Consider the following 13,669-nt stretch of genomic DNA (forward strand, 5'->3'; position numbering starts at 1 on the left):
AAGCCATAGAGAACAAACCCACTCAGCTCACAGAACTCCCACCTCGAGGTGAGCGGGCAGATCCGCATCTGTACTCACCTGAGAAGGTGTCCTCCTTCGTAGGCAAGATGACCTGATTACCCTCCTTGCTCTTCTGATTCTAGAAAAACAGAAAACGGTGAAAACCACAAGATCAGTGTGGAAATTGACAAGGAGCAGTTGAGCAGTGGTTTATCAGGAGCGAGCACAAAGAGCGCCCAGGGAAACAACACAGTAAATCCCACTGTGGGCACCTTCCACAGCCACTCTGTGGAGCAATCCCACCGTGGCCTCTTCCAAAGCCACCTTTATGGAGGGAGCACACATCCTCCTGGAAACTTGCAGGCAACATGCAGGGTTGGGTTAGGGCACCCATCCCAAAATAGGGGCTGGATTACTTTCTCCCATGAGTTAATCTGGGTTGAGGGGGTCAGGACATGGGAGCAATACCCACAAACATTGCCAGCACCCTGCTGGGAAAGGCACCCACCAAATAAATCTGTCATTTTTGTTAGCTTCCAGGGCTGGCCTGCGGATGCTGCATCCAGGCCTGGCATGCTTGGCATGTTGTGCAGCAGTGCCACCATGGAAGCAGCTTCGCATGGGAATGGGTGTCCCTGGGATGCTTGCCCAGTTGGGCAAAGGGGTTTGGGCCGCCCTGGTTTTGGGAGTGAGGTGAGCAGGAGGGGCTTGACTAGGAGGCCATGGTGAGCCAGGTCTGACTACAGCCCACCAAGGCCAGCTTGGCCTGAGAAGTCGTTGGGGACTTGGTACCTGACATGATGGTGGGGGGGTACCCAGTCCCTGACCCAGTGGTGGGGGATTCACAGTGCCCGACATGGAGTCAGGGGCTACAGAGTGCCTGACATGGTGGTGGGGGATTACAGCCGTCCACGTCCCCAGTCAGGGGACCCCTCCCGCCCCGGGGTGGGGGTGTCAGTAGCCACAGAGAGGGGAAGGGGCCTGCCGGGGCATTTACATCCTTGTAGAGGGGCTGCTCCTCGGGCGCCGGGTGATGAGCCGGGCTGCTGCCGCCGCTGCCCGCCCGCGGGGCCCCGGCAGGCGGCTGCGGCGGGGCTTGACCATCCCCCGGCTTCTCCTCGACGGGCGGACGGGGGAAGGGACCGGCGGCGGGGCGCTCCCGGCCGCCCTTCTCCGGCAGCCCCCGGGAGGGTGGGAAGCGGCCGCCGACCGCCAAGGCGTCTCCGCCGCGGGGCTCTTCCTCGCCCTCCTCCTCCTCATCCTCTTCCTCCTCCTCGGGGGGCTTGTGCCCCTCGACGTCCACCTCGGGCTCGTCTTCCTCCTCCTCGTCCTCCTCCTCCTCGCTGCTCTCTTCGCTGGCGAAGCTGCAGCTGGTGCCTCCGGGGAGAGGAGGCGGTGCGTGGCGTGCGGAGGATGCGGGTGCCTCTCGCATCCCGCATCCTCGGGGGGCGGCGGCGGCGGCGGCGGCAGCAGCAGCTGCAGGGGCGAGGCGGAGCGCGGGGGGCCGCCGCCGCCGTGCAGCTTGGCCAGGCTCTCCGAGTCCTCCTTGCCGCCCACCGGGCGGAAGGCGCTGGAGTGGTGGTAGCCACCGCCCGCCTTGCGCCCGCCCGCCGCCTCCAGCAGGTGCGGATGGTGCGGGGGGACCCGCCCGCCCCCGCCGCCGCTGCCCCCGTCGGAAGCCGCGGGCGAGGCGGGCTCGGCGCTGCCACCGGGGGGCGACTCGAACAGCGGGTCCCGGGCGGCGGCGGCGGCGGCGGGCGCGGACGGGGGGGCGGCGGCGGGCGGCGTCCCCAGCCCCGCCGGCCCCGTCCCCAGCCCTGCCGGCCCCGCCTCGCCGCCGGGCTCCGACAGGTCCAGGAAAGCCTGGCGCAGCAGGCCCGCCCCGTCCCCCCCCAGCGAGCATCCCAGGGCGCCGGGGGGCTGCGGCGGCGGCTGCAGGTAGGTGGGTACCGGCAGCCCGCCCGGGGTGCGCGGCGGCCAAAACATGCAGAAGGGCGGGTAGAAGGCGGCGTCCTTCCTGCCCGGCCAGAAGAGCCCCGAGAGCCCGCCGCCCGCCGCCGCCGCCCCGCCGCCGGCCTTGTGCGCGGCCGCCCCGCCGAGGGCATCGCCGCCGCCGCCCTCCTCCTTCTTGTGGCAGAGCCCGAAGGCGGCGGCGGGGAAGCCGTAGGGGTGCGGAAAGAGCCCGCCGCAGCCGGGGAACTTCTGGAGCATGCCGCCGAAGGAGCCCTTGCTGGGCACCGGGATGACGGGGTAGCTCCGCGGGCTCTTGCCGCTGTGCGCCGCCGCCACCGCCTCCTGCAGCTCCTCGTCCTCCTCAAAGCGCGGCCGCTTCTGGTGCAGGTCGGGCGGAGCGGCCAGGAGGTGCGGGCTCAGCAGCCCGCCGCCCACCACCGCCGCCGCTTTCACCGAGCCCAGCGGGTGGCAGGCGGCGGGGGCGGCGGCGGCGGGGGCCGGCGGGGCGGGCGGCAGGGCGCGCTTGCGGCTGCCGCCGTTGAACATGGCCTTGACATCCTCCCAGGCGAAGACCAGCTCATCCTGGGGGCTCTTGTCGGTCAGCTTCAGGTGGCGGCGCCAGGAGTTGAAGTTGGCGGCGTCAGGCTGGGTGTACTTGGCGTCGGGGGTGCGGTGGGAGTGGAAGATGAACTTGTTGGGCGAGAAGTACATGCTGCAGTAGCTGCACTTGATGCACTTGGCCCGGGAGCTTGTTGTAGCGGGCCGGGATGAAGCTCCCGCGGCATCCCAGGCGCACTCGTGGGATACGTCGAAGGCGAAGTTATCCGGCAATTTGGGGGGCCGGTTCTCCCCCAAGAAGGACTTGCAGAGCCGTTCTGCCTCCCTCTTGGTGATCATGCCGCAGCGGCGGGAGGAGATGGGCATGGCCCCGGCCCGCCGCAGGATCTCCAGCTGCACCGGAGTGCACTGCACGCAGGTGATGCCCAGGGCCACCCGCCGGTTGTGGATCTCGTTGTAGCTGAAGTTTTTGAGGAGGGTGTTGGAGATCTGTGCCAGACACAGCCGCTCCTGCCCGTCGATGACCAGGGAGACGATCGGGATGCCGTAGAGGATCACCTGCCCCACCTGGTTGGGCTTCATGGCGGCGTGGCCGGCCCTCGGCTGGCTCATGGGGTCCGGCGGGTACGCGCTGGACGGCGACGGCAGCAAGATATCGGTGGGGCCGGGCAGCGGGCTGGTCGCCATCGTCTCAGCGCGGGGGGGCTGCTCTGCTCTAGCTGCGGGAGGGGAGGGGGACAGAGACAACAACGCCGTCAGCCGAGCACTCACGGGGATGAGGGTCCCTGTCGCACGCACCCTGTCCTCCCCCCCGCTCCTCCGGTCTGCCGGCATGGGGAGGCGCTACCCGAGGGGACGTTTGCTCAGCGACCCCCGACTCCCCCAAACCTTCTCTGTCCTCGCCGGGGGTGTCCCCGGAGCTGTCCGCCCCCGCGCATCCAGGTTCTCCGACGTGCGCATCCCCCCGCAGGTGTGGAGATGACGGTACACGAGCGAACCGGCCCCGTTTGGAAGAATCCCTGAACCACGGGCGCTTCGAACCCCGAACACGTAGCGGGGACGGCGGGGACGGCGTGTCCGTCTCCCCGTCCTGGAAACCCCGCCGCTCCACGCGGAGCCTCCGCGGGCAGCCCCGGTGCGCGGCGGCCGATGGGGGTGTCCCCTCTCCGCACGCCCCGGGATGGGGAAAGCGCGGAAGAGGAGCGAAAAACCCTCAAAGTTTCCGTGCTCCCCGCGGCTGCCCGGGCATCCTCCCCGCCCGGCGCCCGTTACCTCCGCGGCCGCGCTCCGGCCGTGCCGCCGCCGGACCTTCCTCCTCCTCGTCCTCCTCCAGCAGCCGCCGGGAGGGAGGGAAGCGCATCCCCGCGCCCGCCGCCGCGGAGCGCGCGGCCGGACAGAGCCCCCCGCCCCCGGTGCGGCGGCCCCCGTGGGCGCTCTGACGTCAGCGCCCCCGGGGGGCGGACGGGGCCGGACCCACCGCACGTCCCCCTCCCAGACGGTGGGTGGCGAGCGGGGCTGGGGGCGGCTCCCCCATCCCTCTCTTCCTGCCTCTCTCCCTCCCGCACCGGGAGGGGATGCGGGCGCCCCGTCGGGGCCCGGCCTCCCGCCGCCCGCCCCCGATCGCTGCCCCGCTCCGCGCGCGGTGTCCCGGCGAGAGGCCGGAGCGGTGGAAGGTGGAATGCGCTTTGGCCATTTTTTGCCTATTTTTTCACCTTCCCCTCCTCCCTCCGCCCTTTCAGGGTCTGAGACAAATCGCTTCTGAGGAACTGAGTATTCTCGTTAGGTACCCCGCGTCTTTTCGGAAACGGTATTTTTTAAGGGATCTGGAGAAATTACAGCGTAGGGGAGGAGAAAGAGAGAAAAATTTGATTTCTCGCCACAACCATGTCCTCAGGAGCACGAACAGCTTCTGTGTCCTCACTGCCATTCCCAAACACACCGGAGTCATTCACTTTCAGAAGCACCCGGACCCAGATTCTCGATCCCACTAAGACAAACACGGCGCAAATGTTCTGCTTGGTTTTTTTTTTACTTCTCCCCCTTCTCCCCAGTTGATTTATGCCCCCAGTTAAGGAAAAAAGAAAACAAAAACACCCCAGCAAACAGACTGCAGCACGGTAGCGGTGTCTGCCTTTTTTTTTTTTTTTTTTAGGTGAATAGAGTGAACTGAAAATGTAGATTTTTTTATACGAATCACCTCCGAAAGGTTGTGGGTCCCAACTGCCTCTCCGCGCAACGTGGGGAGAGGACGGGGCAACCCCCTGTGCGACCCTACCCCCTCCCCCAAGGTAGAAGGCTAATACCGCTCAACGCCGCTGCCTTCCAGCGAGGAAAACTGCGGAAAACCGGCTAAAACCCGGGAAAATTAAAAACTCATTCCTAGCTAAGCCGGGGAGACAACTGGCGTTTCTTAATATCCGATTTATTTTCTTCTTACAAAAAGTATTTGCATCTCTCTTTTTCTCTGCACGCACATGACCAGTACTTAGTATTTCTGCACATTTAGCTATGAGAACTTGGTGATTTTTTTTTTTTTTTTTGGTTAGTCTGTTTGGTTGTTTGTTTGTTTTTTCTCGGGCTTCACAGATCCAGAGGAGAATCTCTGCACCGACCTTTTCCGGGACATCCACTCTTAAAGCTCACACGTTCTCTCCTCTGTCCGGGTATTGGTCGGGTTCTTGCTAACTTTGATAGTAATAATAGTAGTAGTAGTAATAATAATAATAATAGTAATATCACACCTCTCCTTATTACTGCTGTCACTTCTTATTAAACCTTGCTCTCCCCCGTGTCGCAACTGTCACACGGAGACTTCCCCCTTTCCCCTCCCTCCTGCTTTTTCCCGATCCTCTTCTGCACGGAGCCTGCTGCTTTCGTGTGAGCAATGGCTATGAGCCTCACATTGGTGACATTTTAATCAATGCTTCCTAGCCAGACTGACATGAATTTTACACTTCGAAACTCTCCTCCGTCAGCTAATTGATTCAAATTGTTTTATTGGTTAAACCCGTGTCACACATTGTATGATCTATTACCACGCCTCGGAGAAAATCTCCCCTCCTGTCTTCACTCCCAGGTCGGCACCAGGAGGGACGGGGGGGTTTTAGGGAGAAGCCGCTTGATCCTGAGGATGCTCAGTGCCTGCATCCCCGTAGCGGCCACCGGACAGACCGCTCCCCTCTCTCGTGGTCATCCGGCGGCTTTTCCCTGACCATTCCCGGGAGAACCGGGGCTGGGCAACTTGGCCCCAGGCTCAGAGCCCGGCGTTGGAAGAGGACGAAAAGCGGATGCAGGAGGCGAAAGGGATGAGAGGGTTTTGCAAAGCGCCTTTTGCGAGCTGACTCACCGGACTCGCAGCCCGGGAGAGGCGGCAAACTCAGGTTCGGGGCAGGGTCGTGCCTAGCCCGCGACTACGTTTCATTTTGTAGTGACTGAACGAAACGAAAAGTAAAACTAAACTGCTTTTTCCCTTTTTATTTTCCCCCCCTCACCTGCTGGGTGCTGTCCTGAATTCCGTTGTAAAAACTGAGTGGCTTCCTCCATTCCCTTTAAAGGGAAAACTGAAACCCACGGATCGGGGTGTCTCAGTTCTCGCGGAGGGAGGAGTGTGCAAGGGCCACCGAATTTGGGGCAGAGACTGACCCGCACCAGCACCGTGAAGAAGCGGGACAAGAATACACCGTTCTCTACTTTTTCTTGCTTAACCCTTTTGGGGAATCTCATGGAGTAGCACGACCCCAGCACGGGCATGGCGGGGGTGGTTTGGCAGAGAAATGCTGGCCCATACAGCGGCCGGGAGAATCCCGCAGGTGTCCCGCAGGCGGGCGAGGCCCGGCGGGGCTGCTCCGGCCGCCGCCAACCCCATCGGTGTCTCCGCGGGCCGGATGGAACCCACCCGGACCACGACGAGGGGCGGAAGGGAGTCCCCACTAGAGGAGGGGTGTCCACACTCCCCCTCACGGGTAGGTGCAGATCTGGGCTCCTGTCCTGATGCCGACTCCAGTTTCTCCCGTTCATGTCGTTCTTTGCTGTTGCCATTTGGCTGGGAGTCACCTCCTAGGAGAGGAGTGAAAAAGGTGGACAAACTTCTCACAGGAGCCTGGAACGGCTAAACAGGAGTCCAGACTCCTTTTCCCTCTTCCTTTCTCTATCGCGATTCTGCCTCGGAGAGGCCGAGCGGGAGGCGACAGCAGCTCATTCTCCCACTGCGGATCTCTTCGTGTGGAAAGGAGCAGCGGGGAAAAGCGGCCAAGTTTAAACCACCCCGACACACCCTCATGGCCTTTATTTACTTCCAGAGCGCTTAAATATTGTAGCAGAGAGGCCACGAGAAGGAAGATAACCTTGGTGCGTTTAAAAAACCACAAAGAAAACCACCCCCAACGCGAATCCATTCCCTCCTCCCACCCTTCCACATCCCATTGAAACTTCCAGCCGTGTAAATAGCAGACATACAAGGTATTGTTATAAAACCTCTTCTCCTAACAAAATTTAGACAGCAAAGTTTGGGGGTTTAAAAATACTTTTGTGTCGATTTCGCTTGTATTGCTTGGTGTAGAGCGAGGCTCTTATCTAAGTAGTTGTTGGGGGTTTTTTTGGGTTTTTTTTTTTTTTTTTTTTTTTTTTTTTTTAAATCGCACTTTGTTATATTAAGCAGAAAGGGCACTTGGAATAGAGGTGGTCCCATCTGGAAAACCCCGGAGCTCATTTAGATCACATCACTTCGGGCTTTTGTCTCTGCTCTTGAATAACCCAGCTAGACACAACAAAAGGGCAGAGATCTCTACGTGGAGTTTTTCAGTGGCAAAAGGACGGCTCGGAAAGATGCTTCTATAATCGTAATAATGTACGGGGTAAACGACTCAACGGGATCTTCTCTTGGCTCTCGAAAGACGCCGGGAGAGTTCAGGGATGGGGCATTTTTAGACAGTTTTTTACCTCACTGGTAGCTGAAACCCAGCACGCGGGCTGAAGGGAAGGAACCGAGAACGGCACCTTTTGTCTAATAGAGGTCTCTTAAATTCTCAGTTTAATATGCTCGGAGCGATCCAAACCCGAGGTGGTCCTCGCCGGAGGTACAGACCTTAGCCAGGAGGCGCGGATACCCCCGCCGGGGGAAGGCTGCCCGCCAACCCCCCCAAGCATCACTCACCCGAATAGAAACAGCACAAAAAAAAAAAAAAAAAAAAAAAAAAAAAAGCGATTTATCATTTTATTTTATCCTACGGGAAGGGACTGGCAGCCCGGGAGGAGATGAGTGCTCCCTAACCCTCCATTCCGCTCTTAAAAACACGAGGGTGGTTATTTCTGTTCTGCCTGAGGTGGCAGGGAGGAAAAGAGCTGCAAGTTTAGGTGTGCGTGAATTAACACCCCGGGGGGATGCTGGACTAGGAGAGGGGGAAAAAAAAGATCCCAAACGAAAAAAAGCCACCTCAGCTATTGATTTTTTTTTTTCTTCAAACGCATAAATTAAAGAGCTCTGAACATCTTGCATCAGAAACATGCGTGCTCCGAAGTACTTAAACGAGCAACAAATTTCCACGGTGGCGAAGCAGGGCCCCAGTTGGGCTGTGATGGGGAGCAGCGATCCCAAACTTCCGAGAGAAACGTGACGAAGAGTCATCACGTCAGTAAATAATTCAATTTTGCGTCTTTCAGAACCCAGTAACCTTGGGTGTCTTAGAAAGCAGATTGTACAAACAGGCAATTAAGATGAGCACAGAGACTTTCAGAGGAGATATAATGAACCAGCTTTAATTACTATCTTGAAATTAAAAATGTAATATACAGATTTAAATTTATTTTCACCTAAATTGTGTATAAAATTATATGGCGTTCCCCGCCCCCGCCTTTTCCCAGGCTAAGAAACGAATTGCCACCAAGCTTGCCACTAAAAAGTCTGAAGTACTTTCCAAACCCTGCTCCCCAACACGCAGTAATAATGATACATTTATCATTACTGATGACCGCCCACTGGTTTATTATTGCTTTGTTGCAACTATTACAATCAAGAGATTTCTTTATTTACTGTTAACATTCACTTAAAGCTGAATGTTAATGACTCTTCTGAATTCACCGAAGACTTTTCCGTTATATTTCAGGAGTAGTTAGGGTTTGAGTTTCAGAAACGGCAGAAAATGAGGAGAGATGCTAGGTGGTGGTTTGCTCCTGGTTTTTATTTATTTATTTTTTCCTTCTTAAAAGGCTGTTTAAGAGGAGTTATCTAAGTCGGATTTTCAACAAAAAGTTGCAAAAGCCTTGGCGTAATGTACGTACTTGACTGTAGCTAATTATGAGTGTATTTGTTACAGGAGATTCATTCATTATTGATAAATGTTTGCAGTAACTTCCTGCTATGCAGAGTTGTATTTTACGAGGAATAAACAACCTGTGGGGATTGGGAGTGTTTGGCTTTTATGCTTCTGCACTCTTTGATAGTTCCCATTTCCCACTTCGGGGTCTGGCTTGCCACCTTCCCTCTCTCTACACCCAAAAGCAACTTCTTTCCTCTTCCCTTACCACCACACACCTCTCGTTCCCTTACCCCTTGCCACGATTTTAAGACTATCATTAAAAAAAAGTGATTTGTATAGTACAGGATTTTACTATACGCACACTTCCCTAAAGCCAGGTCCATATGGATGTCTCCAAAGGGTTGTATAGATCGGGATGAGCTCCTGTTTCGGGCCAGCCGACGGGCAGGAGCTGTGCAACAAGCAGTCAACACACTGAGGAAGAGCTTGGAGGGCGGGGAAAAGGGTTTCCCCGAGGGCTCTCCGCTTCGGCTCCAGCTGTCGGACCCCCAAAGCTTTGGAGTTGGCGCCAGTAAAAAAATACTAATTAATAATAATTTAAAATATTTATTATTTCCTCCGGATTTTAAACATCGGAGCCGTTGATTAAGAGGAGACGCCTCTCACAGGCTGGTGGTGGCCGCTCTTCCCACTTCTCCCGCAAAATCAGCCCATTCCCGGGCAAGGAGGGTCGTTCCAGGGGGAAGAAGCCGACCTGTCTGGGGCAGAGGCGCAGCACTGTGCACACACGCACACACCTCCACGCCATCCCGGTGCCGGCGGGACGCGCAGCGCTGCGCGGGCGCCGAGATCTCCGTGCGCTCTCCTCCCCAGGGGCCCGGGAGGTCCCCGCTTTGGACTTGGGGCCAGGCAGCCCCGCTCGTCCCTTCCGATCTCCACACCTGGCCCAAAGTTCACGATTCGTAAGGAAAATTAAAAACTATATATATATATATAAATATACATATGTGTAAGAGACACGGGAACGAGGAGCCGCGCGTCCGGAAGGGATGAGCGGCGCGGCTCCGAACCATCGCCCCTTCCCTCCGCGGCTGCCCAAACTTGCGGGGGGCTCCTCTCTCCCATCGGCGCTCTCCCACCAGGCAGCGAACAGCGCCTTCCGCTGCCCTCCCCGCGACGGCCAGCACGACCCTGCGACCTATCGCGACAGAGAGCGACATTGCTATTTGCTCCGGCAAGAGATGGATGCACCCAAATCAAAAGGTTCCCACTCACCCCACCCCGCCCCAGCCCCACGCTTACCTGGACACCCGGGCTCCATGGGCTCTCCGGGGGTGCGGCCGGCGCGGGGCCGCTCTCGCTCCGCGGTAGCTCCGCGGTGCGTAAGTTTGGCTCCCGCGTCTGCCGCGGCGGCTGTGCCGCGGGTGGGTCGGGTCTCGGACGCCTTCTAGCAGCCAGGCAGCGCCTTGCAAGCGGTGCGGGGAAGCCGCCCCCTTCCCCGGCCCCCTCCCCTCGCTGGGGGGAGAACCGCGGCCGCCCCCGCCCCGCCGCTACCCCGGGGCGGGTCCGCCCCGACGGCTGCGGAGGAGGGGAGGAGGACACCCCCCACATTCTCCCCGCCTGGAGGGGGGGCAAGAGGGACCCTGTTGCAGGGGCGGACTCTGCTTCCCCAAGCTCCCCCCACCCCAAACTTCCCCTCTTTCCCCAAAATTTCCTTTGCCTCTTCCCTGTTTTCCCCCCCACAAAAAGGAACGCGGGCAAGTCCCCGGCCCCCCAAACTGTGAGTGCTTTGAGGGACAGAGGGAAGGGTGTCCCCCCAAGCAGAAGACCCTGAGGGAGATGGGGGGGGGGGGGGGGGCACTGCCACCTCCTCCAAGCCTTCGCACTCCCGCAGAGCCCCCGTCCCCAGCAAAACGCTTCCTGCAGATCACTCGACGTGCGGAACAAGGCGGCTGCTTAAAAACACAAAGCCGGAGCCCTAATGAGTTCAATTACAATGTGGTAAACACATTGCCTCTACGCTTTAATTAAGCCGGCTGTCCAATTTTAACTCATTAGTAATTCATTAAGAGAACAGCCTTTAGCTGGCTGCGAGGAGAGGAGTTCCGAAGTCTGTGCGGTTACGCGCCGTGTACATCCCAAGGTATGCGAGGACGGGAGAGTGGTGTGTGCCCGTCCTCCCCCAGCAAAGGGGGCTCCTGGACCCCAAAGGGAGATCACCTGTTGTCCCAGCTGCTGTGGGACACCCTCGTAGGGGAAGGGAACCCGAAGGTGTCGGGCTGGGGAGGAGGAAAGTAGTACTGGGGTTACCCGGTACCCCCCGTCCCTCTTCTCTCGGGAGAAGCCGGACCAATTTACGGGCAGGGGGAGGGACGCTCTAGGGACTGCGGAGTCCCCGTGCCCCGTCTTAAAAAAATAATAAAATAACAGAGAAAGTGTTTGAAACCTATCTGGGCCAAGAAACAGGTCAAATTTGCCCAAGAAGCGAATTTGGTTTGATGAGTGAACCCAGGGGTTTACAGGGCCGAGTCTTGCCTCTCCGCCCGAGGAGCTGGAGGGAACCCTGGGCACCGGGGCGCTGTGTGGCGCCGGGAGTGGGGGTGGGAGCTGCCCCCCAAAATTTCCGTGTTGAAGCTCTCCCTACCCTCCCGGGGAGGCTCACCCCGCTCCGCGGCACCCTGCGCGTCTCTCCGCTCCTCTCCGCTCGATGTGGCGGCTGCTGCGGGGGCACCGCAGCAAAACGGTTTGGGGGAGCCCGTGTTTCCTTCCCTTCGCTTTTCTGCCGAGGAGCGGCGAGTCGCAGTGTCCCGCATGTCCCCAGGGCGACAGTGGTGGAGCAGGGATTTAGGGTTTCCCGCTGCAGTTACTGCCCCGTTAAGGATTAAAACATTTTCACTTCAAATTGCAAAGTCTGGGGGGCGGCTCTGAGGTGGTCCGGGCTGTACACCCCCAACCCTTTCCCAAATCCCATCCCATTAGAATCGCTGCTTTTTAAATGTTTGCATTATGAGCGTAGTTATGATTTTAGCACAGCTCCAGCAGGCTGGAGGTAGCATTTATTTTTTCTAGATCGATTGAAAGTTCCTTTTTCTTTCTTTATTTTTAGCTATCTTTGACATTTAAAATCTGAATATGGAAAAGGATTTAGCAGACAGGAGCAGGTTTGGTCTAATCCCGCTTCATAGGTGCCAGGTGCTTCAGAGAAACACACACACCACCACATAAAATCTTTCAGCAATAAGTTCGGGTGGGTTGTTTATTATTTGGGGTTTCATTTGTTTGCTTGACCACAGGAATTTATCTGATCCTAAACAGCTTCAGAAATCTTATTTTTTTTCCCCCTCTCTCCTTGGCTGGGCTTCTTGCAGTGTCCCTAGCCTTGTCACCTCTGCTGTCCCCGCTGCCCAAGCTCAGCTCCATCTCAGTGGAAGGAGGCAGGAGCAAGACCTCTGAGCTACCATGCAGTAAAAAAGGGGCTTCAAACTCCAGATCTGAGTTGTAAATGACTAAATCCCTTCTGAAGAAGCCTTTAGGCAGACATCTCGAGAAGAAGCCCTTAACAAGAGTTGTCTCCTTTGGAGAGTAGATTGGGGGCAGTTATCTCTTTAAAGCAGTTTTTCCTTTTTCACATCGCGGGCCCTCTCTGCTGTAGTCTTGATTTTCATTTGGCTCCAGGCTTGCAAAATCGGATTGTCTGGAATTAGGAGATTTGAATATTGTTCCTCTTGATGTCAAAGAATTTTTTTTCCCACCAAGAAGGAATATCATACATGCAGGATCAGGCCCCAGTAGAAGGCAAGTCTGTGGGAACCCTACTCAGGGCTCAAAAGCAGTGATATTTAACCTGTTGCAGTGTTGCCATTGTCATCTTCTTTTTATTGTCAGATCTTTTAAACAATTGCCCCAAAAGTGAAAAGAATATTGCTTATCTATTTCCAGAAACATCCTCCACTCCTTTGTCTTGACCAGCAAAGCACTGGCTTCTGGACACCCAGGGGACAATCTTCCTCCAGAGCCTCCTGGTATAAATCTAAAAATAATCTTGAAGCCAGTGGGCTACAATTCATTTTATTACCCCAGTGTTAATCTAGAATAGGTACATAAAAACTGTTAGGACAATTAATCTGAATTAATTTCCAAAGTGAATTAAATTAAATTGAATGAAGACCACCTGAATTCTGAATAAGAACAACCTTCACAGGGGTTTCACGCAGTTTAATTAATCCACTTTTAAATTCTCACCTTCAGCTAATTTGGGTTATTTTCCTGAGTGTCTCCACGTAGGCAAAATCTTAGAGGTAAACGTGGCTCAGGGGAATTCCTCTGGATTTACCCAGATGTAATTTAGAACAGAAATGTATCCTTTAATACTCTTTGACCACGGCACAGAAATGATGCAGAAATGAGAGATATATAAATTGTGCTGCTGCATGGAGCTCAGCTTTATGAAGGAAACCTTTCCCAAAAGTTGTTTGTTTTTTTAAAATTGTTTTTCTGTCTGCTCTCTCCCTGTACCTGTGTGTGTATAAATGCAGGTACAAGTGTATGCAGACGTGCACATTATGGATGTGTGCTCTATTTGACTTTGCTCTATTTGTTTAATCCATTAAAGGTTCTCCTCTGTGCACCTGGGACTCCCATTGAAGTTAAACTGGGAGCTAAAGAAACGGCAGGATCAGCTGGCTGGGAGAGAGCTCAGCACTGCACCTTCACAGCTGAAATAGGACGGCAAACCTGAAACCCACAGCCACTCAGGGCCCAGCAATCTAGGACAAATTTACAGAAGCAAGGTTGTCTTTCAAGGAGCAAAGCCCCTTCTACTGGCCGAGGAAGTGTCATCAGCTTTGCAAATGTTGTAGGCACAAGTGATATGGTTGTGATAACAATACGTTATCACAACGTTA

General features: G+C 56.3%; 1 protein-coding gene across 1 annotated transcript in view; it reads right to left on the bottom strand.

Annotated features, from left to right (window-relative positions):
* Positions 1-10,175, bottom strand: part of SKOR2 (SKI family transcriptional corepressor 2) — a 34,298-nt gene extending 24,123 nt beyond the window's left edge. Inside the window, 7 exon segments of the mRNA XM_039567812.1 lie at positions 79-139; positions 998-1,364; positions 1,400-1,695; positions 1,822-2,703; positions 2,705-2,739; positions 2,742-3,230; positions 10,068-10,175. Of these exon segments, the coding sequence (XP_039423746.1) occupies positions 79-139; positions 998-1,364; positions 1,400-1,695; positions 1,822-2,703; positions 2,705-2,739; positions 2,742-3,230; positions 10,068-10,086 (2,149 nt within the window). The 5' untranslated portion in view covers positions 10,087-10,175.
* Positions 10,176-13,669: the final 3,494 nt, after the last annotated feature.

Source organism: Corvus cornix, chromosome Z (genome assembly GCF_000738735.6).
Source record: "Corvus cornix cornix isolate S_Up_H32 chromosome Z, ASM73873v5, whole genome shotgun sequence".
Lineage (NCBI taxonomy): Eukaryota > Metazoa > Chordata > Aves > Passeriformes > Corvidae > Corvus > Corvus cornix.